Genomic DNA, 26,176 nt, shown 5'->3' with positions numbered 1-26,176 from the left:
TTTCCCCTTTCATTGGAGGGTTTCTATAAAAAAAACTTACAACTCTTAAGAAAGTTAAAGCATCATCTAAATAAATATTTAAAAAAAACCATTGATTCCCATAACTTTTTTGGAGTTTTATTTGTTGGAAACATTATAACTCATATGTGGCATGTCAAATTGTCAAATTCGACCTACAGTAAAACTCTAAATGTCAAGAAAATATAAATATTCATGCACTTCTAATATTATGTGAACGAAAGCAAATGAAAACATATTTAGTTGGGAATAATATTTGTTGATGCTTAAATTGATTTACGAAGAAAGAAATGAATCGGTAATGTGGAAACGTGTAATTTATTACTTTTTTATTTGTGTTTGAAGGCGTAATCACAGTTTATAGATTGTTATTGTGTCAATAAAACGAAGGCCGACATTTTCATGAAGCCATAATTACAGTGGAAATAAAAATCCCAATAGATTTTTTTTTATTTCACACGACAAAATGAACTGTCACCTTTATCCAAAAACCAAGTGGTTAAAATGTTGACTGCTTCTAAAAATAAAAAAAGCGGCCCTAAACTATATGTTAATAGGTATACAAATTATGACGGTTACGGAAATGAAAAGAACTTTCTGTCATCTACGTGACATGTGTAGTTTTGAATTTCTATTCTGAGAATCTCAATTTTATTGTGTACTGCTCAAATGTCCACCTTTGTGAATTTGGAAACGCTATATGCTTACAATGTTATAATATTCAACCAATAACGAAGACGTCACTTTGGACATCCCATAAGCAAACTAGAGAGAGTCAAAACTGCTATTGCATTGGATGTCAGTTTGGTTTTACTATGGAATGTCCTAGGTGGCGTCTTCGTTATTGGTTGAAAATAAATTAGATCATTTACTTATATTGAATTAACTATAGTTATAAATAAATTTATATGTGAACGATCGATATACGAAATGTAACTAACATTGAGACGGTCGTCAGGAATATAATCAGATGTGTCATACCATAACTAAGTTGTTAAGTTGTTATCGTGTTTCATCTTCATGCTTTCGCTCTAATTTTCACACTATGGCCAAAAATAGGTGGCAAATAACTTTTTGATTTCCCACTGTGAGTCTTTGATCTATTGTTATCGTCGAACGGTCATAAGTATGTTGCGTCACAACGATACAGGATATCAATATTTACGTGTTAAAGAACTTTACAAAATCACCACCGCTAAACATATATGGCATTTGTCGTCACAATATACCGCTCATACTCTCTATTTCATATCGAGAGGTTTTTGTAATACTACGCCGACCGATGACTGCGCATATGCTCCTTAGTTCATTCATAAATGTATGGCATGCTCACCGATTTTCGTATTTGTCTGGCAAATGGCCCTATGCACACGCACGCTACAATCATTCTAAATATGATTTGATTGAGGATTGCTTTTTTTTCTGTAGTTGCTTTAGTGTCGATGTACAACGAATAACATTTCCATCGGATAGAATGTCATCACATTACATTGGGCATTTTTTGTTATCAGTTGATTTGGCACTTTTTATGAAATGCGGATAGCGTGAAAATATATTTTGCTATTGTTTCACTTGGTTTTGTTCAAACTTCAAACAAATCATCAGATACTATATGACATATTTGATTTTGAAAATCATTGTATCCAATTTGGAATTGATCTTACGATACTTTGAAGTTCTCTCTTCTTGTCTTAAACTGAGAGTCTTTTCCATTTATCTCTCTCTCTTTCTCTCCGCGTACTCAGTTTCAGTAACAAGTAAATCTATATAGAACGTCAATATGGCAAAAGCGAAAAAAGAAGATGAAACAAATATATTTCAATCAAAAACCCATGGTAACCGCTTTTAATACGGACCTATTCGAATCGGATTTCTTTTTATCAATGGAATAAACGATTCTCTGAAAATTCGCCGCATTCAATGTTCAGACAAAGGCAACATTTTCATTTAAAATAACATATAGTGCGACATTATAGGAATTGTGAGTCACGGGGTTTACATCAATTTGATCAGAATTCCTTACTTAGGCATGCGCATTAAATTTTATTTTCACCAAATACTGTGGCATTTTATTATTGATAGTGAATGCAACATTGCTACCCTCACGCATGTTTGAGTTAGTTTAAAACAAACTAAATAGATAAGAAGCTGTAGTCATACGATTACATAAACATTAAATTAGAATAACACCGATCTGGCTTTAATTGCATTTGGTGTGATTAGAAACGTGATAACAACGAATGGAAAATTTCACTTCAATAATTCAATCTCGTTATCAATGGATTATTTTCGTATTTAATTTCTATTGTTATTAACTCGTTTGTTTTTTTTTGTCTGGGTTCGAAGCTGGGAGTGTGTATTAATGTGAATCTTATATTAACGTGCATATTTGTTCGATTTACTTGTGATATTTGTTTTGAAATTCGTGGGTTCATAAATGGTAAAATAATTGTAGTAATCATTTCATAATGGGTTGCCATTGTACGATAGAAAAACTACTGCTCACAAATATAATTAGTGCAAAAAGTATACAACATCAATCCACGTTGGTGTGACACATGCATGCGAAGTCTGTCAAGTAAACAAGGGTTCTATGGTCGTAAGTTGGATTGGCCGCCATTGGCGTAAAGTCAATAATGCAAGTGCTTGATGAATGAATGAACACACGAACACACGATGAAACGAATAAACGACTCATTTTCGAAATCAATCAACATTTTTTGGGATCGTTTTTATTCCATTTTGCATTTACTACTCTTCCCAAATACATTTCATCAATGGGAATTAATTTTATGGACACACACATGAGATGTATACATATTGTGCTGAATGTATACATTCAATTGTTTTGATTCATGCTGCATGCGGCACGCGTTAATTGCAAACCATTCGATTTTGAATCATTCACAAATGATCCAAGAGTTCGTGATAGAAAATCATACAAAAAGTAACAGGGCATTAATGTTATGTAAACAATAATGTCATTATTAAAATGCCTATTCAAAAAATATGTGCGCTTATATCAATGTCAATTGCAAGTTCTATTGTTAACCAAGATGATTTTTGTTCAATACCACAATTTATTTGCTCTTATTCTCGTTCAGCCAAATTGAAATGTACATACATTGAATCAATTCAGCCCATGGCATATACGTGCTCCATACGCCAAACAAATCAAAGCTTGTGCGTCTATTTCTATATGGGGTCCTTATCTCACTCTGTTCTCTTATTAGAATGCGTTATTGTGTCAATAACAACAAGACGAAAGATTACGCCGGTACAGCATCTCGTCAAACATTTGATTCTACATCCTCCACTTAAGCAAATTGTTGGTTCAATTCATTTGTGATCTCTTAAATTCCATCACCCATCACACCCTCCAAAAAAACATGACGATAACACAATATTCAATTTTAAATGATCGAATACTCTTCGCGTTTAAACATAGACTGGAAACAGTTCCGTATATATATGCATGTTTGGAGAGTATTTATGGCATTTTCATCTATTTGAAATTTCTTTGAAGTTTATTCAATGCATATGTAAATGCGAAAATTGAGTAGATTTCTCTTGTTGCCAACCGGAAATGTTTGTAATTTTTTTACAGGCCAACCGACATTACTTTTTACATCCACTTGGCATATGTTAACTATCAATAAATGTTTAAAATGTGCGGACGCAGTATGTGATATACACAATTTACATTCGATTTCCGATCGTGAGAATGCTATCAATGTGTATGGCATATGCATTTGACGTTGTACTTATCTTCAATCATTGCTTTATTGATATTAGCCAATGATCTGAGCAAAATGGCTGCTTCAATGCAGAAAAAAAGGGAAAATTTATTGATCTTGATGTTGAAAGAAACGAAAAAAGAATTGAGATGAAAACTGACATTTTTATGGTAGAGAGTTCTCGTTTCAAATCTCACTCGTAATCTCAGTCTTTAATGCCACAGTAAAAACCATGAAATATCGTTTACGTTCAAAAATAATGAACAAACTTTTAGTTTTTGTTGACGACGAACATGATGTCGGTGTTGGTTGACTGACTCACTAACTATGGCTGGTATGCAGTACAACACATGCCCATATAAATATATCGTTTATAAAGGCGAACAAAAAAAATAGATAATTTATTGTTTCAATTTATATAGACGCGTTTTTCTTCGTCTTTTTTTCACAATTTTGGCATGGTATACAACTTTTCGGCGATGCGTTTCAAAAATCGCGCTCTTCTGGTTCAAACGACCTTATAAGGATCACTGAATCGGAAGATTAATCATTCTCATCGAAGCAAACAACAAAGTCTCTACAATAGAACATCACATGGCCACACAATATAGAAAGTTATTGACAAGTATTACATTCTAGTCACATACCTCCCTCTTTTTTGCCATCTTCCTTTCAATCACTTTGCCGCTCGAAACGATTCACGATTTTTTTTTTTTTGTGCAAAAACATAAATTATATTGAACACGTTTCGCGTATAAAATTTCAAACGATTTTGTCTCCAAAACATTGAACAATTCTTTTTTCTCTCAAAGATATCAATCTGTGATTGTTAAAGTTCGACTTGATTTCTTTGGTAGCGATAATACCACCGATTTTGTTCTATAAATTCCGAATATGCATTTGATTCGATTGGCTTCAGTGTGCAGTTTGCACATTCAACACCGAAAATTTGATTTTTGTTATAATTTCAGTTGTTTTTTGGTTCATTCAAAATTTGAAATCGCATTGAAAATGTTTAACAATTGACTTTGAATTTCATACAATTTCTGTTTCGCTTAAATTGTATTATGTTGTATTGAAATTGAATGTCAAAATCACAAAAGTGTTGCGTTCAAATTATTTATCGATAATCACGATTCGTACATTTTATTAGATTTGACACACACAGATTTTGTATGATTGTTCATCAAACTTTCTCGATTCGCGCATTGAAAAAGGAAGAACAATTTTCCATTGTGGCTTTTGTTTTCGATTCCAAACAAAAGATTTTCCTATTAATTCACTTTTCAGCGTAGCATTTCGTGTCAATGAAAGAGGGCATTACCCAAAATTGAATAATACAAAGGCGGATCACATTCAAATTAATTTGAATATATAAAATAGAATATCCGATTTGATGTGGTAACTTCAAACAATTTTGCAAAATTGAAACATTCACAAAACGACTGAAATTGACAATTTCACCTTCGTCTCACATTGAAATTAAGAAAAAACAAAAAAAACCGTTAAAGCAGTGGTTTAAGCTCGTCATTGAAGATCTCTTGTTCTTGTAACATGAGTTGAGTCAGCTGTGTTTATTCATTGAAATTGTGCAAAGAAAAAAAAAATGATATCATGGCTCGACATTTCGTAATAATTCGCATAAAAAAGGCATTACAGAATGAGAAATACCAAATGGCAATCTGCATGAAACCAGCTAAATAAATAGAGAAAAAAAGGGAAACACCCGCGCACAACGAGTGACACAGAGAAACAAACATTGATTGAAGGTATTTTTCATGGAAAATGGGAAAAATGGTATGAGTGAATAATAATAATGAAATTTCGGCATATGCCTCGTGTGTCCATTATTATGAAGCCATATTATTTATGCTTTTTTCTTCTATTTTCCATATTTATACAAGTTTTTTTTTCTTGCAATCATTGTAGTGTGTGCAAAGCACTGTAAAACCCTAACGTCATGGCTGCACAATGATTGATGAAAAGCCGAAAAAAATATATGTAAATGCCTTTTTATTGGCATACAAAAATCTCATGCCCATTATGAATATTCCAAAATGCATAGATTTTGAGAAATACGATGGTTTTGTCAAAGTCAAAGACAGTTGCTAAGATAGAAATGTCGCATTTTTTTATCATGGACAAAACCAGCTCTCGTTCTCACTTCTATCGATGGTTAAAAAATATCGAGAAAGGTGCTCTTATGCGACTACATAATATGACCACAAAAAGAAGTCGTATTAACAGTTGTGCGACTTCACAATAAAGTGTTTTTAGCATATGGCCTAAGTAGCAATTCAAATCCAGATGCCTTTTATGCGAATCACTTTCTTATGAATAATCACCACCAGAATATCGTAAATTCACCATTTTACATTGTGCTTTTGAATTCGGTAACCACACAAGCCAGCATCATTTGCGAGTCTTTAATAACTTAATATGAAAAAATGAATTGAATTATTGTGCAATAAATGGCATGATTTTTGGTTTTGATCTGAATAAATATCCACGACGAAATTTTTTGACGAATATAAATAATCTTTTTCTGTGTTATTTCATTATTGTTTTTTTTTTTTCAGTCAATAGCCAATTTTCAAAGCAAAGCATTCAAGATCGACTAGACAAGTCGCAACTCATGATGGATACAAATTCAACAAGCACGTTTGGCAGCTTCGTACAAAATACCAGTCGTGTTTCGAATATATCAGAAATCGACGAATCTGACAATGGTAACGTGAATTTCTATGCAGCAACACGATTAATCACAAAAAATATTCTGGAAATATTTATCTATGACCAAAATAATTTTCCCTATTGACCGTTATTCATTTTATATTCTTTCTTTTAAATTCATTCTTGGCATTATCCAATCTCTCCGCATTTGTGGTTCGTGATGACAAAAAAAAACGCACGTCCATGCACATAAATCAAATGGACATTTTATGGTGGTTCAGATATTTTGTACGAAGTGCCTATCGGAGTTATCGTTCTATTATCTATATTTTATGGTAGCATCAGCATAATTGCGGTCATTGGTAATTCGTTGGTAATATGGATCGTAGCAACTACACGTCAAATGCAAACAGTTACAAATTTATTTATAGCTAATTTGGCGCTTGCTGACGTTGTCATCGGCATGTTCGTCATTCCATTTCAGGTAATTTTCATTTTTTTTTCATCCATTGAACGGTTATTTTTTCATTGTTGTATTATTCAGTGTCCAAAATATATTCATATTGTTTTACTTATTAGATATATGGAATCTCCTTTTTAAACGTATTCATGCACATATATACCTATCATTATCAAGCTTGGTGATTTCATATAAATAGCACTCAAGATGTATTAAACTTCAGGAATTCCTCAAACAAAAACGGTGAAGAATGTACATTCAAGGTACAAAGTGAAAATTCTTCTGTAAAATTAGAAAGCAATTGTAGAAATGTCGAAAGCTCTTTGTTGTTAATCAAAATAACTCACTGAAATAAATGCATCGATTGTATATGCATTCAGCTCAATATCGATCATTTTACAGAAATGTAATCCGATTCTCGGTTTTTCCGTTATAAAATATCTATAGAATTCTGTTGTTTTGGTTAAATTTCTCGAAACAATGAATTTCGTTTACGTTCTCAATTTGGTATTTTGTTGGGATGAGCGCCAACAATTTAAGGAGTTGTGCATTTTAATTTAATGCGTTCGTCAGCGTAGTGGTTTATTTGAATTTAAATTGAACGAATTGGTCAGAATCAAGTCATTTCACAGTCTTATACTCGTGCAATATTAAACCGTTATGGATTGAAGATTGTCAGTTATCGTCGATTAAATGTCGGTTGATTTTAAAATTTTCTTGGGGTGCATGAATGTTACGTAAAAGGGTCTGGGTCTTGGGCAACAATTTTACCATTTAAAACTTTGAAATAAATACTTTAGCTATTTCATTATATCTAATTGTTTTTATTTTGTGTGTTTCTCTTTGTTTGTTTGGTTTTATTTTTGTTTTTTCGCATTGCCACTTCTTTTCGGTTTGAATGCGTTCAGTTTCAGGCGGCATTACTTCAACGATGGCATTTACCCGAGTTTATGTGCGCGTTTTGTCCATTTGTTCAAACGGTAAGCGTAAATGTTTCGGTGTTCACATTGACAGCGATTGCTGTGGACAGACACAGGTTTGTACGAAAAATTTAAAGCTAAACAGACAGATTCAGTAGCTAATTTATTTTCTTCTCATTTTCACAGAGCTATAATCAATCCGCTCAGGCAAGTACTTTTTTGTTTAGTTTTTTTTTTTTTTTTTTTTTAAACCTTTTTTAATCGGTTTGATTCTGTCAATTTCTCAGCTCACTTCGATAAGAATCCAATTGAAAAAAGAATGATCGAGCAAACAAATCGCCTTTCATGTATATTCATACAAAAAGGAAAAAGTTTTTCTCTTTTCTTTCGCATAAATTAAAATAAATCTCAAACTACTACTTATAATTTCAAATTAATAATTGATATAGAGTAGTTATAAACATCTTATGTTGTTTTGTCTTAAGTGGCTTATCGGACATCGGAAGCTCGTTTCAACTGCCCTTGAGGTAAAATTTCAAATAGACCTTCGGCAATGAAACTAATAACATTTCGTTTCATTTTGCTATTCACTCTATGTTTGTTTCGGGTTCGAAACTCCTTTAAAAATCTGTTCGCTTAATATTATGCTGCTTCAATAAAAGTGAATTAATTTGCCGGTTTACTTGATTAAAATTTTGAAATATTCGAAAAATGTTGTTATTGTACTATTGTTGGAAATTACGCACCGCCGTAACCAATTAAATTGAATGTTTCTTACGAAATTATTAAGTTTATATCCAAACATTCATTTCATTTTGCTATTTCGATATAAATGTTGTGGTAAAATTGCTTCTGTCTACCGCTTCAACAACAAATTTATATTCGGCGAGCAGTTGCAATCAATGGCAGAAAAGTGTCTTTTTGTAAATGTTCTCAATAATTGACAATGACTGCATACCAAAGTTGAATAAAAAAAAAAAACAAATAAAAATTTGCCCACGTCGGAATGTTGTGAGCGAACGGTGTAACCGAACTAAAATGAAAAGGCTCACTTTGAAATTGAAAGTTTTCATTTTGAAAGGGAATTACATTTATTTTAATGAGCTTTATGCACTTTTAACATCCTTGCGTCTCCCATCCGTTCGTAATGCTGGGGAAAAAATAAATGTCTAGACACGTAAAATTTCCGATTTTTCCAGCCAGAAACAAATAATTGTTGAACCAATTGATGGGTTCAAACGTAAATAACATCGATTCTTGAATTCTTGGTGTCAATGAAGAATGAGAAAAGAAGAGTAAATGATATAGAATTATGAAAAAGCACAAAATACCTAACTTATATACCAACATTACACAGTGTTGGATTTTATTTCTGCCACCTTTGACACAACTTGACGGCATCATAGACTGTGTGTCTTGACTGTTTTCATTCAAAAAAATCAAGACAGAATTTCCGGAAATGTTATACAAAAACTCCTTATAAAGCATTTAATATTCAATATGATTCCGAGCAAAAATAATTTTAACATAATTATTTTGTTTTCGAACAGAGTCTCTTTTCTCCTAGAAGCTTCAGTCATTAATAAATGATGAACAAAGCATGACGATAAATGAATATTTAGCGACAAAGATTTTATAAGATTGTCCTTAATTGTTCATATATGTGTCGCATTTTCATTCGAATAATGAAATATTTTCCTTTTATATTGAGTCAAAAAATTAAGCCAAATGAGTTTTAAGACAATCACGTGGAAAATAAGTAATGCCAATGTAAATTCAAATTAAATGTCCAATTTCAAGAACAATCAAAAAGTACATTTATTATCAGGAAGAGATCCGCTTTTGCAAGAAGGATTTGAAATCTTCTACCGAAGCAACATAGTTGTGTTCAAAACGATGATAAATCGGCTGTGTATTCATAATTTTGCTACACTTAATTTGAACATTTTCAGTGTAAGCATATCGCTTGCTGACCCCAGTAGGAGGCGAGAGCATGACCATATCACAAGAAAGTGACCATTTAAAAACATAATATTGATGTACACTTAACCTACACTTAATTTCAAGGCTGGTATGGCCAAATCACTTAATTTCATAGTAATATCGTATATGAAGGCAAAATTGTTACCTGCACTTAATGTACACTTTTTAAAACCAAAATACATTACAGTGCCGTCAGAAAATTTGAGACCAAGCTCATTTTTTTTCATACAATTTCATACAAATTGACGATTTTTTGGAGAAATATTTAATTTTTTGTACTTATTATTTTATTTAGGTTTGCACTTTCAAGTGTGAAAAATGACATGAAAAATAATTCTTGATATTTGTTGAATTTTGACTAGCCAAGATGTGGTAAGCCCCATTCAAGTATGATAGCATATAATGGTAAACAGAGAATTTGCTGAAATCCCTACGAATTTCAGATCTATCTAAACAATTGCTTTCAGATAGATTCGCTTTAAAACCATTAAAAAAAATATCTCTAAAACATAAATTCGAAGTATGAGTCATTCAGAAACAAAGTATGAGTTATTCAGTTATTTTCAGCATTCGATACGATTGCCAATCAATTATTTTTCGTTTCTTCTGTATAAATTAAGTTCAGATTCAGATTTCAACAAGCATTGTGGTGTTTCAACCGAACTGACCTTTTATTTCCATTATTCTATCACTGCGTTTCATTGTAATCGGAACGACACGTGTTTCCCGTTGTTTCTAGCTTAAACCTGCTTCAATGTTGATCAAGTCCAAGTATCAATTGCCAAAGAAAAATCCATCACAACTTTATAGCTGTTGCTATCCTGCACAAAAAGAGATAAAAAAGAGACCAGCAGCCAAATGTGGTTTATGATTTATTTTTTTCGCTCAGTCTGTTTACGTGTTTGTATTTTTTGAGCGTAAATATACAAATATGGGCGAGAAAAGAATTCGAGGAAACAATGTGATGGCAATGGACTTTTTTTTGTTTGGGAGAAAACAATATCGTTGAACATGATTTGGAATCACAATGTTTTGATTATTCATATATTTAGTTTTTTTATCGAATTATTGTTAGCAACCATATTATAAACTCCAATAGCACAGGTATTTGTTCGTCATTGTTCCTCTTAAGTTATATTCTTGACATTATTTAAACGAATTTCCTACATCTCTCCAAAATTTACCCATACAATGTTGCTAGCTAGCTAATCATATCAGCTATTGCTATAGGGATGTATAAATAGCTGCTATTTAACGCATCTCTTCGCTTGTACGAAGCTTGGTCTCATTGTTTAAAATTTTTAACGTTTTAAATCATTCCAAAACAATGACACCATTGTTATGTCGAGTATACGCAGCATCCGAGAAAGATATGCGTTAAATAGCAGATATTTATATATCCCTATAGCAACAGCTAATATAGATAGCTAGCTAGCAACATTGTATGAATTTACCTTGAATTTGTGGGCGACATTTTACGATATTTAAATCCAACTTTGACCTTATTCCTTCAAACAAAAATGATGTAATTCCATTTTTGGTTAGTTTTCCTGTTCCCCAATGTGAAATCGCTAGTCCATCTGATTTATCCACGAATTTTCCAAGATGTTGGAATTTCTTCAAAGTCTCAAAACATTTTCTTCCAAACTTTTGATGATTACTGTAGATTAGTCATTCAAAGTTAAGCTACAACGTTAATAGAATTGGTAGAATTTTAAGAACAAAACCCCATTCAAATAGAGTATCTCTTGTAATAAGAGTCTTATCGACTCCAATCCCAATAGTTTTATCCGAAATTAATTGTATCGAATATTTTACAGGATTTAATTGCGTTATTGTTGGAATTCAATTTGCTATCTGGGTTTCAGACATAATAAGAAAAACAAACTTTTGAATTAGAATCTTCTCGAATATGCGTCAATATTTCAAAACTTATAAATGTTTATGTACATTTCTCGAGTATTTCATTTCATAATTGAAACTAATGGCTATAGCTCAATATATAAGCATGTCATATAAACATCTAATGAAGCATTCAGAATTCCTATGCATGAATAAATAACATAAGGTTTTAATTCAATAAATCAGATCATGTTTGCAGTGAAGAAATAAATAAAAAAAACGCTAGAGAGAAAGTGATGGACTCGATTCATTGGCAGATTTAATTCCGCTCAATTTTTGAAACTCAAAAGACGAAATTATTGCAAACACGTGCACGCGCTTAGAAGAAAATCAAACACTTGAACTCAGATACTTGACAGTACAGTAGCTCATTATAGAAATACAAAAAAGATCTTAATAATACAATAAATTATGCGCTCCAAAATGCATATATTTAAATTAACATTTCTCTCATATCGTTCGTTTTGGATAAAATACTGCGCATATTACGACAAGGAAAAGAGCTTACATTTCTGCAATCGCTATTGTTTTCACTTTTCACTATTGTAATCACCGCGCCATGTTTGAATACTTTTTGTTGATACAGCCGTCTTATGCAACAATAATATTGCATAAGCGTGAATTTTGAAAAGGAAAGACGAAGGAAAGAATGGAACTTTTATTTGGAAGTATTTGTTATTTGATTACTGATAATCTCTACGATAATCGTGTGGTAATAATATCGGGTTTTTGATATAAACAATTGTATGATGAAATTGCGTTTACCATGATAAAAAATTGAGAGTAAACTGTTTAAACTTGGCTAAGATTAATAAATAATAGAAATATCCGTCAATGTTGCAGAGGCTCAAAATTCGATGGAAAGTTTCGTGAAAAAATATGCTTAACATTTTTTTTGCGTGGAATTTGACAAATACGTTATAGAATCGAAGGTTTATTTTTTATCTTTGACAAATCAAAGAATGAAAAAAAATGAAAGTCGAGACTTGGGAAATTGAGCTATATTGTTAGCTTATTGAATGTTATCAATACAGATTTCCTGCAAATATGCACTCGTTCATAAAAACGGCTTCATTGATGTCAGTTTCATTAGCTTTGAATCTAACAAATATTCATGGCATTTGTGGCCATGATTGATTTAAAAAAAAACTGTCAAAGAAAACATTATTCATTTGAGTGACTTGATCTTGCCTTGGTATTTATTTAAAAGTTGTATAAAAATACTAGCAAATATATTAAAAGATACACAGACCCAACAACATTCCCATTTCAATTGATGGAGAGAGGAAAATTTCAAAGAGCAAAAATTCGTCAAATGCGCTATCGATTGTATGTAGATGCGATTTAAGAATTTAATGTATGCATCTATGACATTTTTTCCTCTCTCGTTTTCATTGCTTTTTTAAGTATACTGACAATGACAAAGATGAACAGTGGGATGTACATTAAGATTGTTTGCATCGAAAGAGGCTTTTATTTTGATGTCTTTTCATTTTTACAAACTCGTGCTCACTGAAATAACAGGTTATTTTTTGTGAAGTCAGAATTCTATTTTCGGCTCCATTCATATTTTTTTCTATTGCTTCATGTTGAAGCTCTTTTATCCTGTCTGTGGATTGTACGAATAAGCTTAATATAATCACAGCGGACGGCAGTTCGCGCGAGTGACGAAACTACATTATTGTGTTGAAAAGTCGAACTCGCTATATATACACGCGTAATATACGAAATGAAGACCTAGAAGGCCGTTGGCCACGGTTGATGTATGGTTGGAAAGCCCTTGGGCTATAGATCAAGAAAAAATATAAAAGTTTGAAAATAACAATACCTCAAACGTCGAAATCGATCAATCCGTTCGAAAAAAAATTAATTTTAAAAATGAAATATGATTTTTCTATATTTTTCTATAAAATTCATTTGGTATATCTGTCCGCGATTTTGCGTAGTTGTTTCTGATCTTTTTGAAACTTTCTGGGATTAAAGTACACAAAAAACTAAGACTTTTTTTACTAAGATTTACACATCATCATCGGCAACGCGTAGATAACGTTATCGGAACGTTGCCCCATTGCGTCAGTATGAACTCAAATTAAAAAGGAGAGAATTTCTGCAACGTTTTGAATATACAAATGTATATTAAGTTTATATTCACAGTACACAGAAAATATATCTACCAACTATTTTCGTCACAAAATTGATATCAGAAATTTTGTGTTTCAAATTTTGGTTTCGTCACTCGTTCTTCACCTCGATAGAGGTTTTTTATTTGATAATAACTTACCATACTTAATTTATGATGATGAATTTTATTTGTATATATATAGATTTAACGCTACGTTATAGAGAGTGCGGAAACTAAATGAAAATGGCTTTTTTATGAAAAGAAACAAACATTACATGCAAATAAACAGTAAATTTGTAATTTTCTAGTCAATATATCATCACAAATGTTGGATGATATATTAAATCACCGAAATATGTTTACAAGGTGGCATCTTGCTCAATTGAAATGCCGTTCATATTTAAGGCATGATAATGATCTTATTTCATAATCGTATTTAAATATTTATACAGTGAATCTAATATTTTTGGTAGACAAAATTTTGCATGACACACTCCACTCACACGCCATTCGTATATGAATCCTATGTTAGTGGAGAGTTTCTCTGCTTACTTTGCTTGTTATTTTGTCTATCAAAAAAATTAGATTCACTGTATATAATTCAATAACAAAAAAAAAAACAACCTTATTATGTCTCCAGAAATACATTTGCCAAACATCGACTTATATATATTTATTCAAAGGCATTCCTTATTTTTACTTATGTCATCATCTCATTTGGAGCTTTTACTTCCTGGATTTGATGTAGACTTTATCATTTTTCATATATTCTCTTTATGAGTGACAGCAAAAAATTATCCAGGCTCTCTTAATAAATATTATAAGTCAAAGCAAATTTACATAATAGCTATGAGCTATAACGCCTACATTATATCAATTTATGATTGCATTAGACATCTTCAAGTATAAAGTTTTCTAAAGATTACGTCTTTTGTAATTTAATTATGATTGATGTATGATGATAGTGAGTTGAATGCGACCATATCATAGTTGGAATCATAAATAGAATTTCAAAAACTATTTGCATTAAAAAGATATGTACATGATATTGTCAAATAGTTTACAAAAGTTAAAAAAAAAACAGTGATATTCAAAAAACATCCCGTCACTTTCAATAGTTGTTTGGAGTGATTATATCATGCAAACGTCTAATGATATTATATGTCAGTCACTCAACACAATATGTATTATATACTGTCAGTCAGTCACAGTGGTATTATTTTTTTGTGGCGCCAAAAATCATTGACATAAATTCTTGATACTACATGTAGCTGTGGTTTGTTCATTTTTTTCTCTGGAATTTTTTTGGCCGATGCCATAATTTGAAATTATTGTGGATTTTCATTTTGAATACTCAAATTATGGATGCATACACATTGGGAGTCACACATTATCTGAGATTTATTTTGTTCTCTGTGCCGCTTCAGCCACTGTAACTATAATCTGAAAATAACATAATTATCTCTAATGTTTCTATTTGAAGTAAAAAATCACCAACAATTTCAAGTTATGACATCGACAAAAAAACTTCCAGAGAGAAACCAAATTGAACAAGCCATTATGGCAATGTATTACATCCGTTGATCTTAATCTTCTTTTTATATCTTCGGATGAACATGAACTTTTGAAGTACTAAAAAGCAGTCAAAAACAAACAACAGACAACGAGACTTCTAATTTTATTTCATCCAATTTATTGAAGACTAATGAAGAAAAAGCTCATGAAGTAAAACAGCATATATTTTCTCCGCTATTTTTTTTTTTTTGTTTTAAACAGACTGAGATACTTTCATACATATGAAATATCACATCTGACTGAGCGATATATGAAAAAGAAAGAGGCCATTTCCATCACATCTTTCTCCTATGGTTTTGATTAATTTTTTTTTAAATTGTCGTTTTATGGAATAAAAGTTTTAAACAATTTTTTTTTTCATTTCTTTTTAATTGACACGACTTCCTAATTAATTTGAAATGTGGTGTTTTTTTACTCAATGTTTGTGTGTCCTCTGTTAAACTGAATAAATCTACATGCACACACTGAGGAGAAATATCCACATCTCTCGTTTTATTTTCACATCAATTTTTTTATTCTTCCTAGAAAATCTCTCACAATTTTGTAAATATGTGTCTATTCCATTTTGCAATTTCAAAAAAAATCTTTTTCGTAAATTTGAATTTTTAATATTAAAGCGATAACATTTTTTATTTCATTTGAGCTGAAAACGATCAAATATTAAATGCCTATTGCCAACATTGGATTCAATGTCAACAAAAGTAAAAAAACTATGACCAAATCGCTTTTATCCTGTGCCCTAAGGTCAAAGTCGCGTTGGCCAATCATTTCGACCAAATATCTTCTGGCAAACTGTCAGCTCATTTTTGATGATTATTTTTATTGAAAAAAAGGAGACCCCTCACTAAATCCATATTTACTAGCACAAGTACTAGATTAAGTTATGGCCAACCGTTGATATTATTTTTTATATTCATGCATCCCATCATTACGTGTACGCATATGGTACGGTAAAACGGCACCGGTTAAATGAGGTCTGACATAAAAAGTTTGAAAAACAGAAATAAGCACTTATAATAGAGACGTGTATGGATACAACGGAATGTGATTTGAATGGGTGGCATGTATATCTACGTTTTTCGCATTCGTTACGACAACAATCAATTGTGATGTCGTTTTTGAATTTTTTTGGTTGTTCCAGTGTGGTAATTATATAATACAAGATGGTATAAAATGATTTATTTTTATCCTTCGTCTAATTGTTGATTTAGAATTCACTATTTTATGCGTTGTGCAAATTGTAGTAAGTGCATAGCTGGGCAGACTGAAAAACTCAGGAGGGGGGGAGCAAAATAGGAAAATTTCATCTATGATCCAAAAACCCTAGCAAAATGAGAAAAATTCTATCAAAAATCATGAATTTTGTAAAGGGGTAACGCAAAAATTCGATGCCTCAGAAGGGGATAATCCCCCCCTGTCTGCCCAGCTATGAGTAAGTGTAATGTTTCCTTTTGACAAACTTGATCGAAATTGGTCTAAAATGTAAAACAAAACAGTCATTAATACTTCAAATGGATTGAGATTTGAGTGTTAGCTTTTATCATTTATTTTGATTATCGTGGATTATCGTTTGTGTGCATTGAATAACTGAATAACAGTAACATTATATGTACTTAACACGCTTTATCTGTCTCTGGTCGCAAGTAAACATCAAAGATTATTTACAAATTAACGTCCGAAAAATGGAGTGAACGGCGCGAAAAACATATTTTTTAAGATAAAAATATAATACAATGGCACCAGTCAATGTCGATCACGATGCTTTTATTGAAAATTTCACGAATGTTCGCACTTATTAAAAAGACATATATAATGTTTACGACCTTCAATATATTGCGCTGTACAATATATGCCTATTGAATGAAATTGCAAACTTATCTCACACGTAAGCACACACACACACACGTAAACAAACAACAGAAAATAGAACGAAACGTATAAAAAATGAACAACAAAGATAAATCGGATCTATTTTAAGTGGATGAAGCGAAAAACATGACTAATAAAAAGCTTTTCTGAATTTTGAAATCAAATTTTAAAATGAAAACAAAAGAGAAAAATATCGGTAAAGTGTATACACATTAAGCAAGATTTATGTAGACACATAGACTCTGTTCTCTAGGTTGTAGAGAACGAATCCCCTGAGACGATGGGCATTAGATTTGCTGGTATGACATATTATGAACACACTTAGTTTTGCATTTTTCATCAATTATAATTTCCTTTTTGTACATCGACAAATGCAATCCATCAATATCTAATTTAAATTCAATCACATTCTCAGCATATCATTCGCGCATTTGAATTTAAAGTAGATAGAGCAACTCAGAAGGACAATGGTGTTGTTGTTACTTATGAAACACGAAGAAACGCAGACAAATCACGAGCTTTTCTTTCCTGTTTAGTACTGAATACAATAAATGAAATTAAAAAACGAAAAAAGTAATCGATAGAAATAGAAAAGAAAGTCCTCGTTTCAAAGACGATTGGAGCGCACTAATTAAGGAGATTATACCGTAATTGCTCAGTAGATTTTGATTTTCACTTTTAACATTGTTCAAAAATAAATCACGAAAGTGCGAAACAATTTTGTTACTTCCGAGAATCAAGAGCAGAGAAGAGTTCGAAATGTTTAAATCCACCAGTTGATTTCAAACTGATGTTCAAATATCGTTGTTTCTTTTCTTCGTATTTTTGTGTATGTTTGACACTTAGTGATTGAAGATGAGATATTCTGGGTCTCTGATATTATACGTGACAATATTATAAAAATGATGTGACGAATGCTTTTGTTCGTTTTAGATTTGATTTAGTGGAACATGCGTCACATTTCACGAACAAACAAAAAGAAAACAACAACAAAAAACGACAAATTGTCGGCATCTTTGCAAACCGGCAGCTTTTCAAAAAAAAAATAATAAAATGTCTTACATCCGTAAGATGAACTTTTCCGCACTGTGATCCACAACAGGCATATATTACGCATTTTTTACCGTAAATATGAATTCATGAGAAAACTGATATAAGTTTTGCGATACAAATAATTTTTGATAGACTTTTCGATGCTCGTATGATATCGTAATCATGTGAAAATTTGCAGATGTTATTTTCTTCACAAAAAGTTAACATTCTGAAAGTTTGAAGAAATTTCAATACAATTGAGTGGTACCTTCCATACAAAATTTTCGTTTTTGAGCAAAAAATCCAAAATTTTGTTCGGGAGGACCCTTATTATGCATTGAAATCTCTTCAAACCTTCGGAATGTTATTTGGTGTGTGAAAAAAATAACCTGTGCAAAGTTTCAGCTCATTACGATATCATACATGCATGGTTTCTATACAAAAATTCAATTTTTTGAGAATTTTGTATGAAAAGTGTGTCGAAAATTATTTGTATCGCAAAACTAACGTCATATTCGGTTTTCTCGTACCCAAAAACCCCCAATACATATCATCACACCAGACATGACAAGTCACTTTATCAAGCAAAGTCGCTCAAAATCTAATGGTTTCTATTCCTCGGCATTTTGAATTACTTTTCTTGTTTGAAAGTTATCGTGTTAACAAATTTTTGCGTACAGTGTACAGGGTACGCACATACATTCGGACATCAAAAAACGCAAGATTCGTGTTCCCTGGCCCCAAAAACACACAGAAAACACATTTTTGATGGGTGTTAATTTTTCGACCGACTCCAATACTTTACCTTACATACTAGGTGTGTGCGGAAAAGTAATAATAATGGAAAAATTCGGCCTCTTATGGGTTCGCTTTTGTCATTAATATTTTAACCAATATTCGAAACAATGCGATAATTTCTTTTTTTTCTTCTTATCTTGTTGCCTCATATAAACATATTTTGGCGTGCTGATATGCGTCTGAAATAAAATATGATTGCTAAATTTTATATGAAGTGCCTGTATCAACATGTTTTTTATCTCTCCTATTCTCATTACTATACGAGTCCACGAAAAGTAAATTATTGAGACAGAATAAAGGAAAAGGACGTCACGTCTTTACTTACGCAGGCGGCAAATCTAATTGTACCCTTGCGGTCTGCCATTTGGTAAAAACCTACGCTCGTATTTTATTCGAACCGTTATGATGACATCCCACCTTCAAAAACAAGGTTTACATACCTACATGTGCTCATTATGCGAAAAATTTGAAAATATTTTAAATCAGCGCCATACATTCGGGATGCTTCCATTAAAGCTTGAAGTAAGACTTGACTATAAGATCTTATAAATTATTCGAGTTATCTAATAGCAAAGACGTTTGACCGCGTAGGAAACGGTATTCGTGCGTATCAAATACAATTGAAAAAAGTATCTAACGTACATGAACATAAAATGTTGGTTATTAAACACTGTTCGTACTTTTCATCCAAAAATGATTTTGGTTATAAGTAAAATTCGAAAGAAAATAAATAGAAAGAAATACCATTTTCTTTACCAAATTTTTTGTTTTTGTCGATTTATTTAATAAGGTTTCTAATATTTAATTACAATTTATTGTGTTCATTATGAAATTTTCGAAATTTTTGTCTCATTTCTTTTAAAATAAATACAATTGGCGAATTCTGTCTTTTTTTCGTTATTTAAATTGAAAGCGTTACATCAATTTAAAATACAGAAGAAACATACTATAAAATACAAATATAACATATTGAGCGAATCACTTAGACTGTTTTTTCAAGTCTATTTAAAAAAAAGAACTTTAAACTCAAACTAAAGACTCTCGGCGGTATTATAATAGTGAGGATTCGATTTTGGTCTGAATCAAAAGCAGAAGCGATAAATGATGCATTAATCATCTTTGCTAACACCGGGCGGTAGCGTAATATCGAATACAATGGGATGATTGTGTGGCAAGTAATTGATGTCGCATGTAGATGCGTTTATAAAAATTATTTTTCCATCGGAGGTAATGCCGTAGCCTTCATGAACATGGCCAAAAATATGATATTTTGGTTTGACACGTTGTTGCACTGTTGCCAGCAATTCAACACAACCAGCTCGAACATTGGTACAACATAGATCACCATGGCCCAGCGGTGGTGTATGACTAATTAGTACATCAATATTTGATGGTATCAAATTCCATTTCTCTAAGCAATCATTACCGCGTGGAACATTAAATGCCCACTTACAGAATTCTGGTTGCCATGGCGTTCCGTATATATTTAATCCATAAATTTTAATTAATTCATCTTGTAGATACGTACAATTGGTCAAATACTGTCGAACATTTTCGGTTTGTACGGCTGCTGTTAGACTTTCTTTTGAATTACCCAATGTTGGTATTTCGTCCAGGATCGATGTACCTGTATGTAAGCGACGATCTTTATCAGCTCCACTCGATAAATTTTGAAATGGATGTGTAAACGTTTGATCAAAACTTAGCTCATGATTGCCCGCAATCACTAGCTTATGTTTATGTGGCAATTGTCCTGTGAATCACAATTTTACCATGCATTAGATGGAATGAATAGAAAATAAATCGGCCGATAAAACACCTACCAATCCATGTATTAAATTCAATGACTTCCTCTTTTCGTCCACACTTTGTAAAATCACCGGCATGTATAAAAATGTCACCTGAAATTGTATAATTTAATAGAATTCACATTTTAAATGAAAGAATTTCGTTGAACGGCATTTATATTTGTCAGACAGCCGATAAAGATAAACAATTCGGAAATATTCACCATCGGGTATATCGAATTTAATGTGTGGCGTCAATGAATGTGTATCACTCATGCAAACAACACGCACTTTATTATTTGGTACTTCTGGATTCGGCGGTTTCATTGTAATTTTGATAACACGTTGCGTTTTGGCCATTTCTCGCCATGCTGCTGTCGGATCATTTGTTAACTTGTTTACTTCCAGCGTCATTTGATTTATAAATGAGCCGATTTCAATCAAATTTCCACCGTCCAATCACTTATGTACAAAATTTAATTTATGTATAATGCGGTATATAGTTGCTTGTTTATTTAAATTGTTGCCTGTTTTTCTTCGTCTCTTGTTTGAGTTTTTGTTATTTACAAGTGCGAACACAGAACAGAAGTATTACTAATATTGCAAGGAATAAATGTCAAATATGACAAGATTGAATGACCGACCATTAGAGGCGCTGCTGTCAAATTTCAATATAACATTCGCGCTTCAATTCAAAAACTTATCTTGTCAAATCATCAAAAAAAAACAAAATTTTCGCTCAATATCACAATTAAACATTCTGAGCCTTCTCTCTCTATCTTCGAATCGCAATCATATAAAGACATATTTATTGCTGAATATATTTGGTCGAATGAGAAAATAAACATTTCTAAAGAAATTTTCATGATGTAAACAAAAGGGGCCGAAAAAGCACACAAAATGTTCAAGCGAAATTCGAACGTATCGGTAACAATAAATAAAACAAACATCTTTAGAAAAAAATACTCACTTGAACTATTTTCATTCGAAAAAGTTTATTCAACGAGAAATTTATTAAATTGTAAAGAGTATTTAGTGCTCGTGCGTTGTGAATGTGTACCATTTATTTGACAGTTCATTCACAGCGACTCATTCACAGCGACTCATTCACAGTGACTATGTGCATTGTATGAATACTGGTTCACATTTTGAACGGCACACACCGTTCAATTTGAATGGAAACTTTTAAAAATATGGAACCTTTTTTTAATTTCAAATGTAAATTTAATTAGATGAACTTATCGTTGGTTTTTAATCATATAATTTATATTTATATCAATATATTTTTATCCATGTTAATTTTAGACATTTAAAAATTCGTTACTTACCTGGAAATATTTATGCTCAAAATTTCAAAAAAAAAATCGACTTCACAACGTGAAAATGAATGACAACTTCGTTTCTTATTATTTTCTCTCAGATCGATGATATATTAAGGTTATGATGTAGAGACTTTATAAATAATTTTTTTCATAGGGAATACGAATATGTAATTCCCCATAGGAATAATAATGGTTTGGAAAGACTGCATAGAAGCAAAAATGAATTTTGCGTATTAGCTTATGCTATCGTATTGGTGGATAATATATATTTTTAAAAATTGAATTGGAGCGAATTCAATTGAGCTTTGAATCGGTCCGGGTAAAGTTTTCGGTTGACTTCAATAGAAAATTCAAATACATTCGATTTTTTGTCTAAATGTCGATTGCACATGGTTCGAGCAAATTTAAAGATTATCGAATCATTATTCACCATCAAATAGAGAAAAAAAACAATCCCACATATAATTTATATGTATGATATAAGTAAATCTAATAGCATATCGTTAAAGCGGAACAATTTGTGTGCAATATAAACGGTAATAAATTTTCTGAATAGAGTCATTTTGCGTTAGTGATACACCACATACTGTGTGCATTGAACTTCAATTTGACCAATGACATATATAAACAAAACGTGATTCAATCGATGCGTAACCTACGCATTCGCATGTGATATATGTTTGTAGCATATATATTTTTTTTTCTGCATCAATTGGATTCCGTTCTCTCCCTATTTGCGGTATGTGTTTTTATGTCTTTTCGTGCCTATAATATCTGATTGAAAGTTCCGTCATGATAAATATTATTGAAGGTAATAATTTTCTCCATTTACCACTCATAACAAACAACATTTTCCGCTCATGACTGACCGACTTGATTTTTGAATAAATATTTTTTTCATTCATAAAAATGGCAAACGAGAGGCGGAAGAAAGATAGAATACAATAATTTGTTTATGTTTATTAAGTTAACTGAGATTTTCATGATTTTTTTTTTACTCCAAATTTCAGAGCTCGTCCGCCTCGTTATATTTCCAAAATCATAATCGCATTCATTTGGGTAATTTCGTTAGCATTTTCTGTTCCAATGGCGATTGCATTGCGAGTTGTCACGGAGAAAAGAGTTCAAGTGTGTAAGTGGATTATATATGTTATTTTATATGTATCTTTGCAACATATCATAAAAAATTTATGTTTTATTAAACATTCCAACAACATTGTCAGTTGGAGCATTTTTTTTCTTCCGGATAATAAGTTTCCTATTATGTTTATTGCTTTTTCACAGTGCCAGACAAAACTAGTCAAGAGTTCGAGTATCCATTCTGTGATTCTGATAATATGCAAGCGGATAAATTCAAACAATATCGATACTATTTGGTGTTCGTACAGGTTTGTACCGAATTGTTCTGTTATGAAATCAACATTCTTCATTGAATTCCTTGAAGCGAATATCATGTGAAATGTTTGAATAATTGCGTAAATTTTTAATAAATATTGTATCGAATAATGAAAATATTTTCCAATAATTTTTTATGAAATTGTTTGTTGTCATTCGAAAATTCGAGCGTTGACATGACGAAAATAAGCTTTTGTTTAAACTGTTATGATTTTGTTTTCATAAAATTGTTATTCAATTTAATTTCTTAGAAATTGTTATGCAATTTTATAAACAAAAACACAATTTCGTAACAAAAATTCAATATAGAATGTTCTATATTCATTTCGACTTCTTCTAGTCTATTTCGGCGTATTGAAAATCATTTAACATGTGTATGATGTTACATATGCATTTTGATTTATACCGAATAAATGTCAGTGTCCAGACCGATTATGAAATTATTCAACTCATTTTATGAATGGATTCCATTACTTATTACCATCATAAAGACTGACATTCAAAAAGCGTCCATTCATGTGAACTGAAATGTAATGGATTTTTCGATAGATTAGAAGCATTGTCGAAGATGGATGTAAGACATTGTAAGATGGTTTTTGTTTGCACAGAGTATATCATTCATTTTTTTTTTACTAATTGTTTCATAATACCGAACTGTAATATTATGAAAATCAAACTGTTCAAAAATTAAAAAAAACGCGTCTCTTTCAAATATCTACAAAAGTAAACGTCAATTTGATAAATGATTGATTTTTATTTGTTTTATCCAATGCTTAGTATTTCATTCCATTTGGCGTTATCAGTTTTGTATACATTCAAATGGCAATTCGTTTATGGGGTTCAAAAACGCCGGGAAATGCTCAGGATACACGTGATATTACACTTATGCGAAACAAAAAACGAGTAAGAAAATATAAATTGTTTCCATTGTTGACAAATATCGGTGAAATTTGTGTTTTACATTTGTTTCGTTCACATTCACTATTAAATGGTCAACAATGACATTTAAATTTTTTTTCTTTTTTCATTTTCAGGTGATTAAAATGTTAATTATTGTGGTGTTATTGTTTGGAATTTGCTGGTTTCCCTTGCAACTGTACAATATTTTATATGTTACGTGGGACGGTGTCAACACGTATAAGTATATAAATATCCTATGGTTTTGCTGTGATTGGTTGGCAATGAGCAACAGTTGTTACAATCCATTCATTTATGGCATTTATAATGTAAGTTTTTCTATTTTTCTATGGATGTATGTTATTATTTGAAATGCATCAATTGAAACAACATCGATCGATACCGGTTTGTTGATGAAATAATATTTGTTTGATTTCTTTTATTATTCATAGGAAAAATTTAAGCGTGAATTTCGGCGACGTTTTCCTTTATTTCGCCTAAGATTCGAGCACACGGATGTTAGCGAAAAGAATGTTTCCATGTATACACGTGCTAGTTCAATTCGTTCCAATTATACGACAACATCGACAAAAGCAAAATTCATGATACCACAACGCATTGTTGGCGGAAATGATTCATTGCAACATTATAATGCGCTCCGTATTGCCAATGATACGCCATCGGTTAAGAATAATAATATAGTGAACGGAAATCATAATTGGACGAAATCGTGGCCATTTAATCAGTCACCAGTTGTAGCCAACAGTACGGTTGTCGAATGGCAGGATAAAAAATGTGTTTGTTTTTCAAAGATCTATTGCAAGGGCAATGATCATCCAAGTTGTACAACAACCGCAATGAAGAAGACAACAACAATTGAGCAAAACAATAAAAATACATTGCTCGAACCATTAACAACAAACAACATGAAAACAGCCACTATTTATTCGCATGACACAGCAAAACATTGTTGTTGTTGTCAGGGTCGAAAACCAATTTGCAAAGATAATAATATTTTCGACAGTGAATTATGCCGGATGTCAACAAAACCAACAACCGAATGGGATCAAATAAATTTATGTAAGCCCGAATGTAGTGCCAACAAATTTAAGAACGATGAATCCGCCGATATTGTTGCTGCTGATGATGATGACGATGATAATGATGGTGATGATACCGATTTTCGAAATGAGATTATTCGCATCAATAACATTTATAATAACTGCAATGCAAATACAAATGGTGAAACTATGCCAAACGACAATTTCTATTTGCATGGTTTCAACAATTCATGTATATCATTGAGCAAATATAAAAACGATATTAATCTGTGATTTCAATGAACAATTTATTATGTAAAGAATTTTTCAACACCGCGATGGTGATTTTTTTATTTTGAATCTATCGATGGGTACCAAGTCTTTTTTCTCTACATCTACCACTACCCCACTCCACTCTACTTTTTTTTAAATTCAAAGTATTGATGTTGGAGGTTTAAGATGTTCCAAAAAAAACACACAGAGAAATCATAATTTTATTTGTTAGTTTGACGGGGTCCAATCCCACACAATACATATATACAACACATTCGTGAAACCATTTGAATTTATAGAATCATTCAGTGACAAATGGTTATTGGATAAAGCAAAAGAGGTTATGTATGTATGATGTACATATATTTTTTTA

At 31.6% G+C, this 26,176-nt stretch overlaps 2 protein-coding genes across 2 annotated transcripts in view; one reads left to right on the top strand and one right to left on the bottom strand.

The window, feature by feature from the left end:
* Positions 1-26,176, top strand: part of LOC116345673 (neuromedin-K receptor) — a 41,140-nt gene extending 14,964 nt beyond the window's left edge. The window contains exons 2-10 of the mRNA XM_031775254.1: positions 6,335-6,484; positions 6,710-6,912; positions 7,797-7,924; positions 7,995-8,015; positions 23,209-23,330; positions 23,483-23,586; positions 24,371-24,496; positions 24,628-24,819; positions 24,943-26,176. Coding sequence (XP_031631114.1) covers positions 6,391-6,484; positions 6,710-6,912; positions 7,797-7,924; positions 7,995-8,015; positions 23,209-23,330; positions 23,483-23,586; positions 24,371-24,496; positions 24,628-24,819; positions 24,943-25,824 — 1,872 coding nt within the window. The 5' untranslated portion in view covers positions 6,335-6,390 and the 3' untranslated portion in view covers positions 25,825-26,176. The remainder of the gene's footprint in view (positions 1-6,334; positions 6,485-6,709; positions 6,913-7,796; positions 7,925-7,994; positions 8,016-23,208; positions 23,331-23,482; positions 23,587-24,370; positions 24,497-24,627; positions 24,820-24,942) is intronic.
* LOC116345672 (UPF0046 protein C25E10.12) lies at positions 19,970-21,467 on the bottom strand. Its single transcript, XM_031775252.1, has 3 exons — positions 21,101-21,467; positions 20,913-20,990; positions 19,970-20,842 (listed from the first exon to the last, which is right to left on the bottom strand). The coding sequence occupies exons 1-3, from the start codon at positions 21,288-21,290 to the stop codon at positions 20,199-20,201; spliced, it is 912 nt and encodes a 303-aa protein (XP_031631112.1). The 5' UTR covers positions 21,291-21,467; the 3' UTR covers positions 19,970-20,198.

This window comes from Contarinia nasturtii, unplaced genomic scaffold (assembly GCF_009176525.2).
Source record: "Contarinia nasturtii isolate CC-2019 unplaced genomic scaffold, AAFC_CNas_1.1 Cnas_scaffold_1371, whole genome shotgun sequence".
NCBI classification, from domain to species: domain Eukaryota; kingdom Metazoa; phylum Arthropoda; class Insecta; order Diptera; family Cecidomyiidae; genus Contarinia; species Contarinia nasturtii.
Note: the sequence above shows the minus strand (reverse complement) of the source record. Positions and strands in the feature narration are given on the sequence as shown.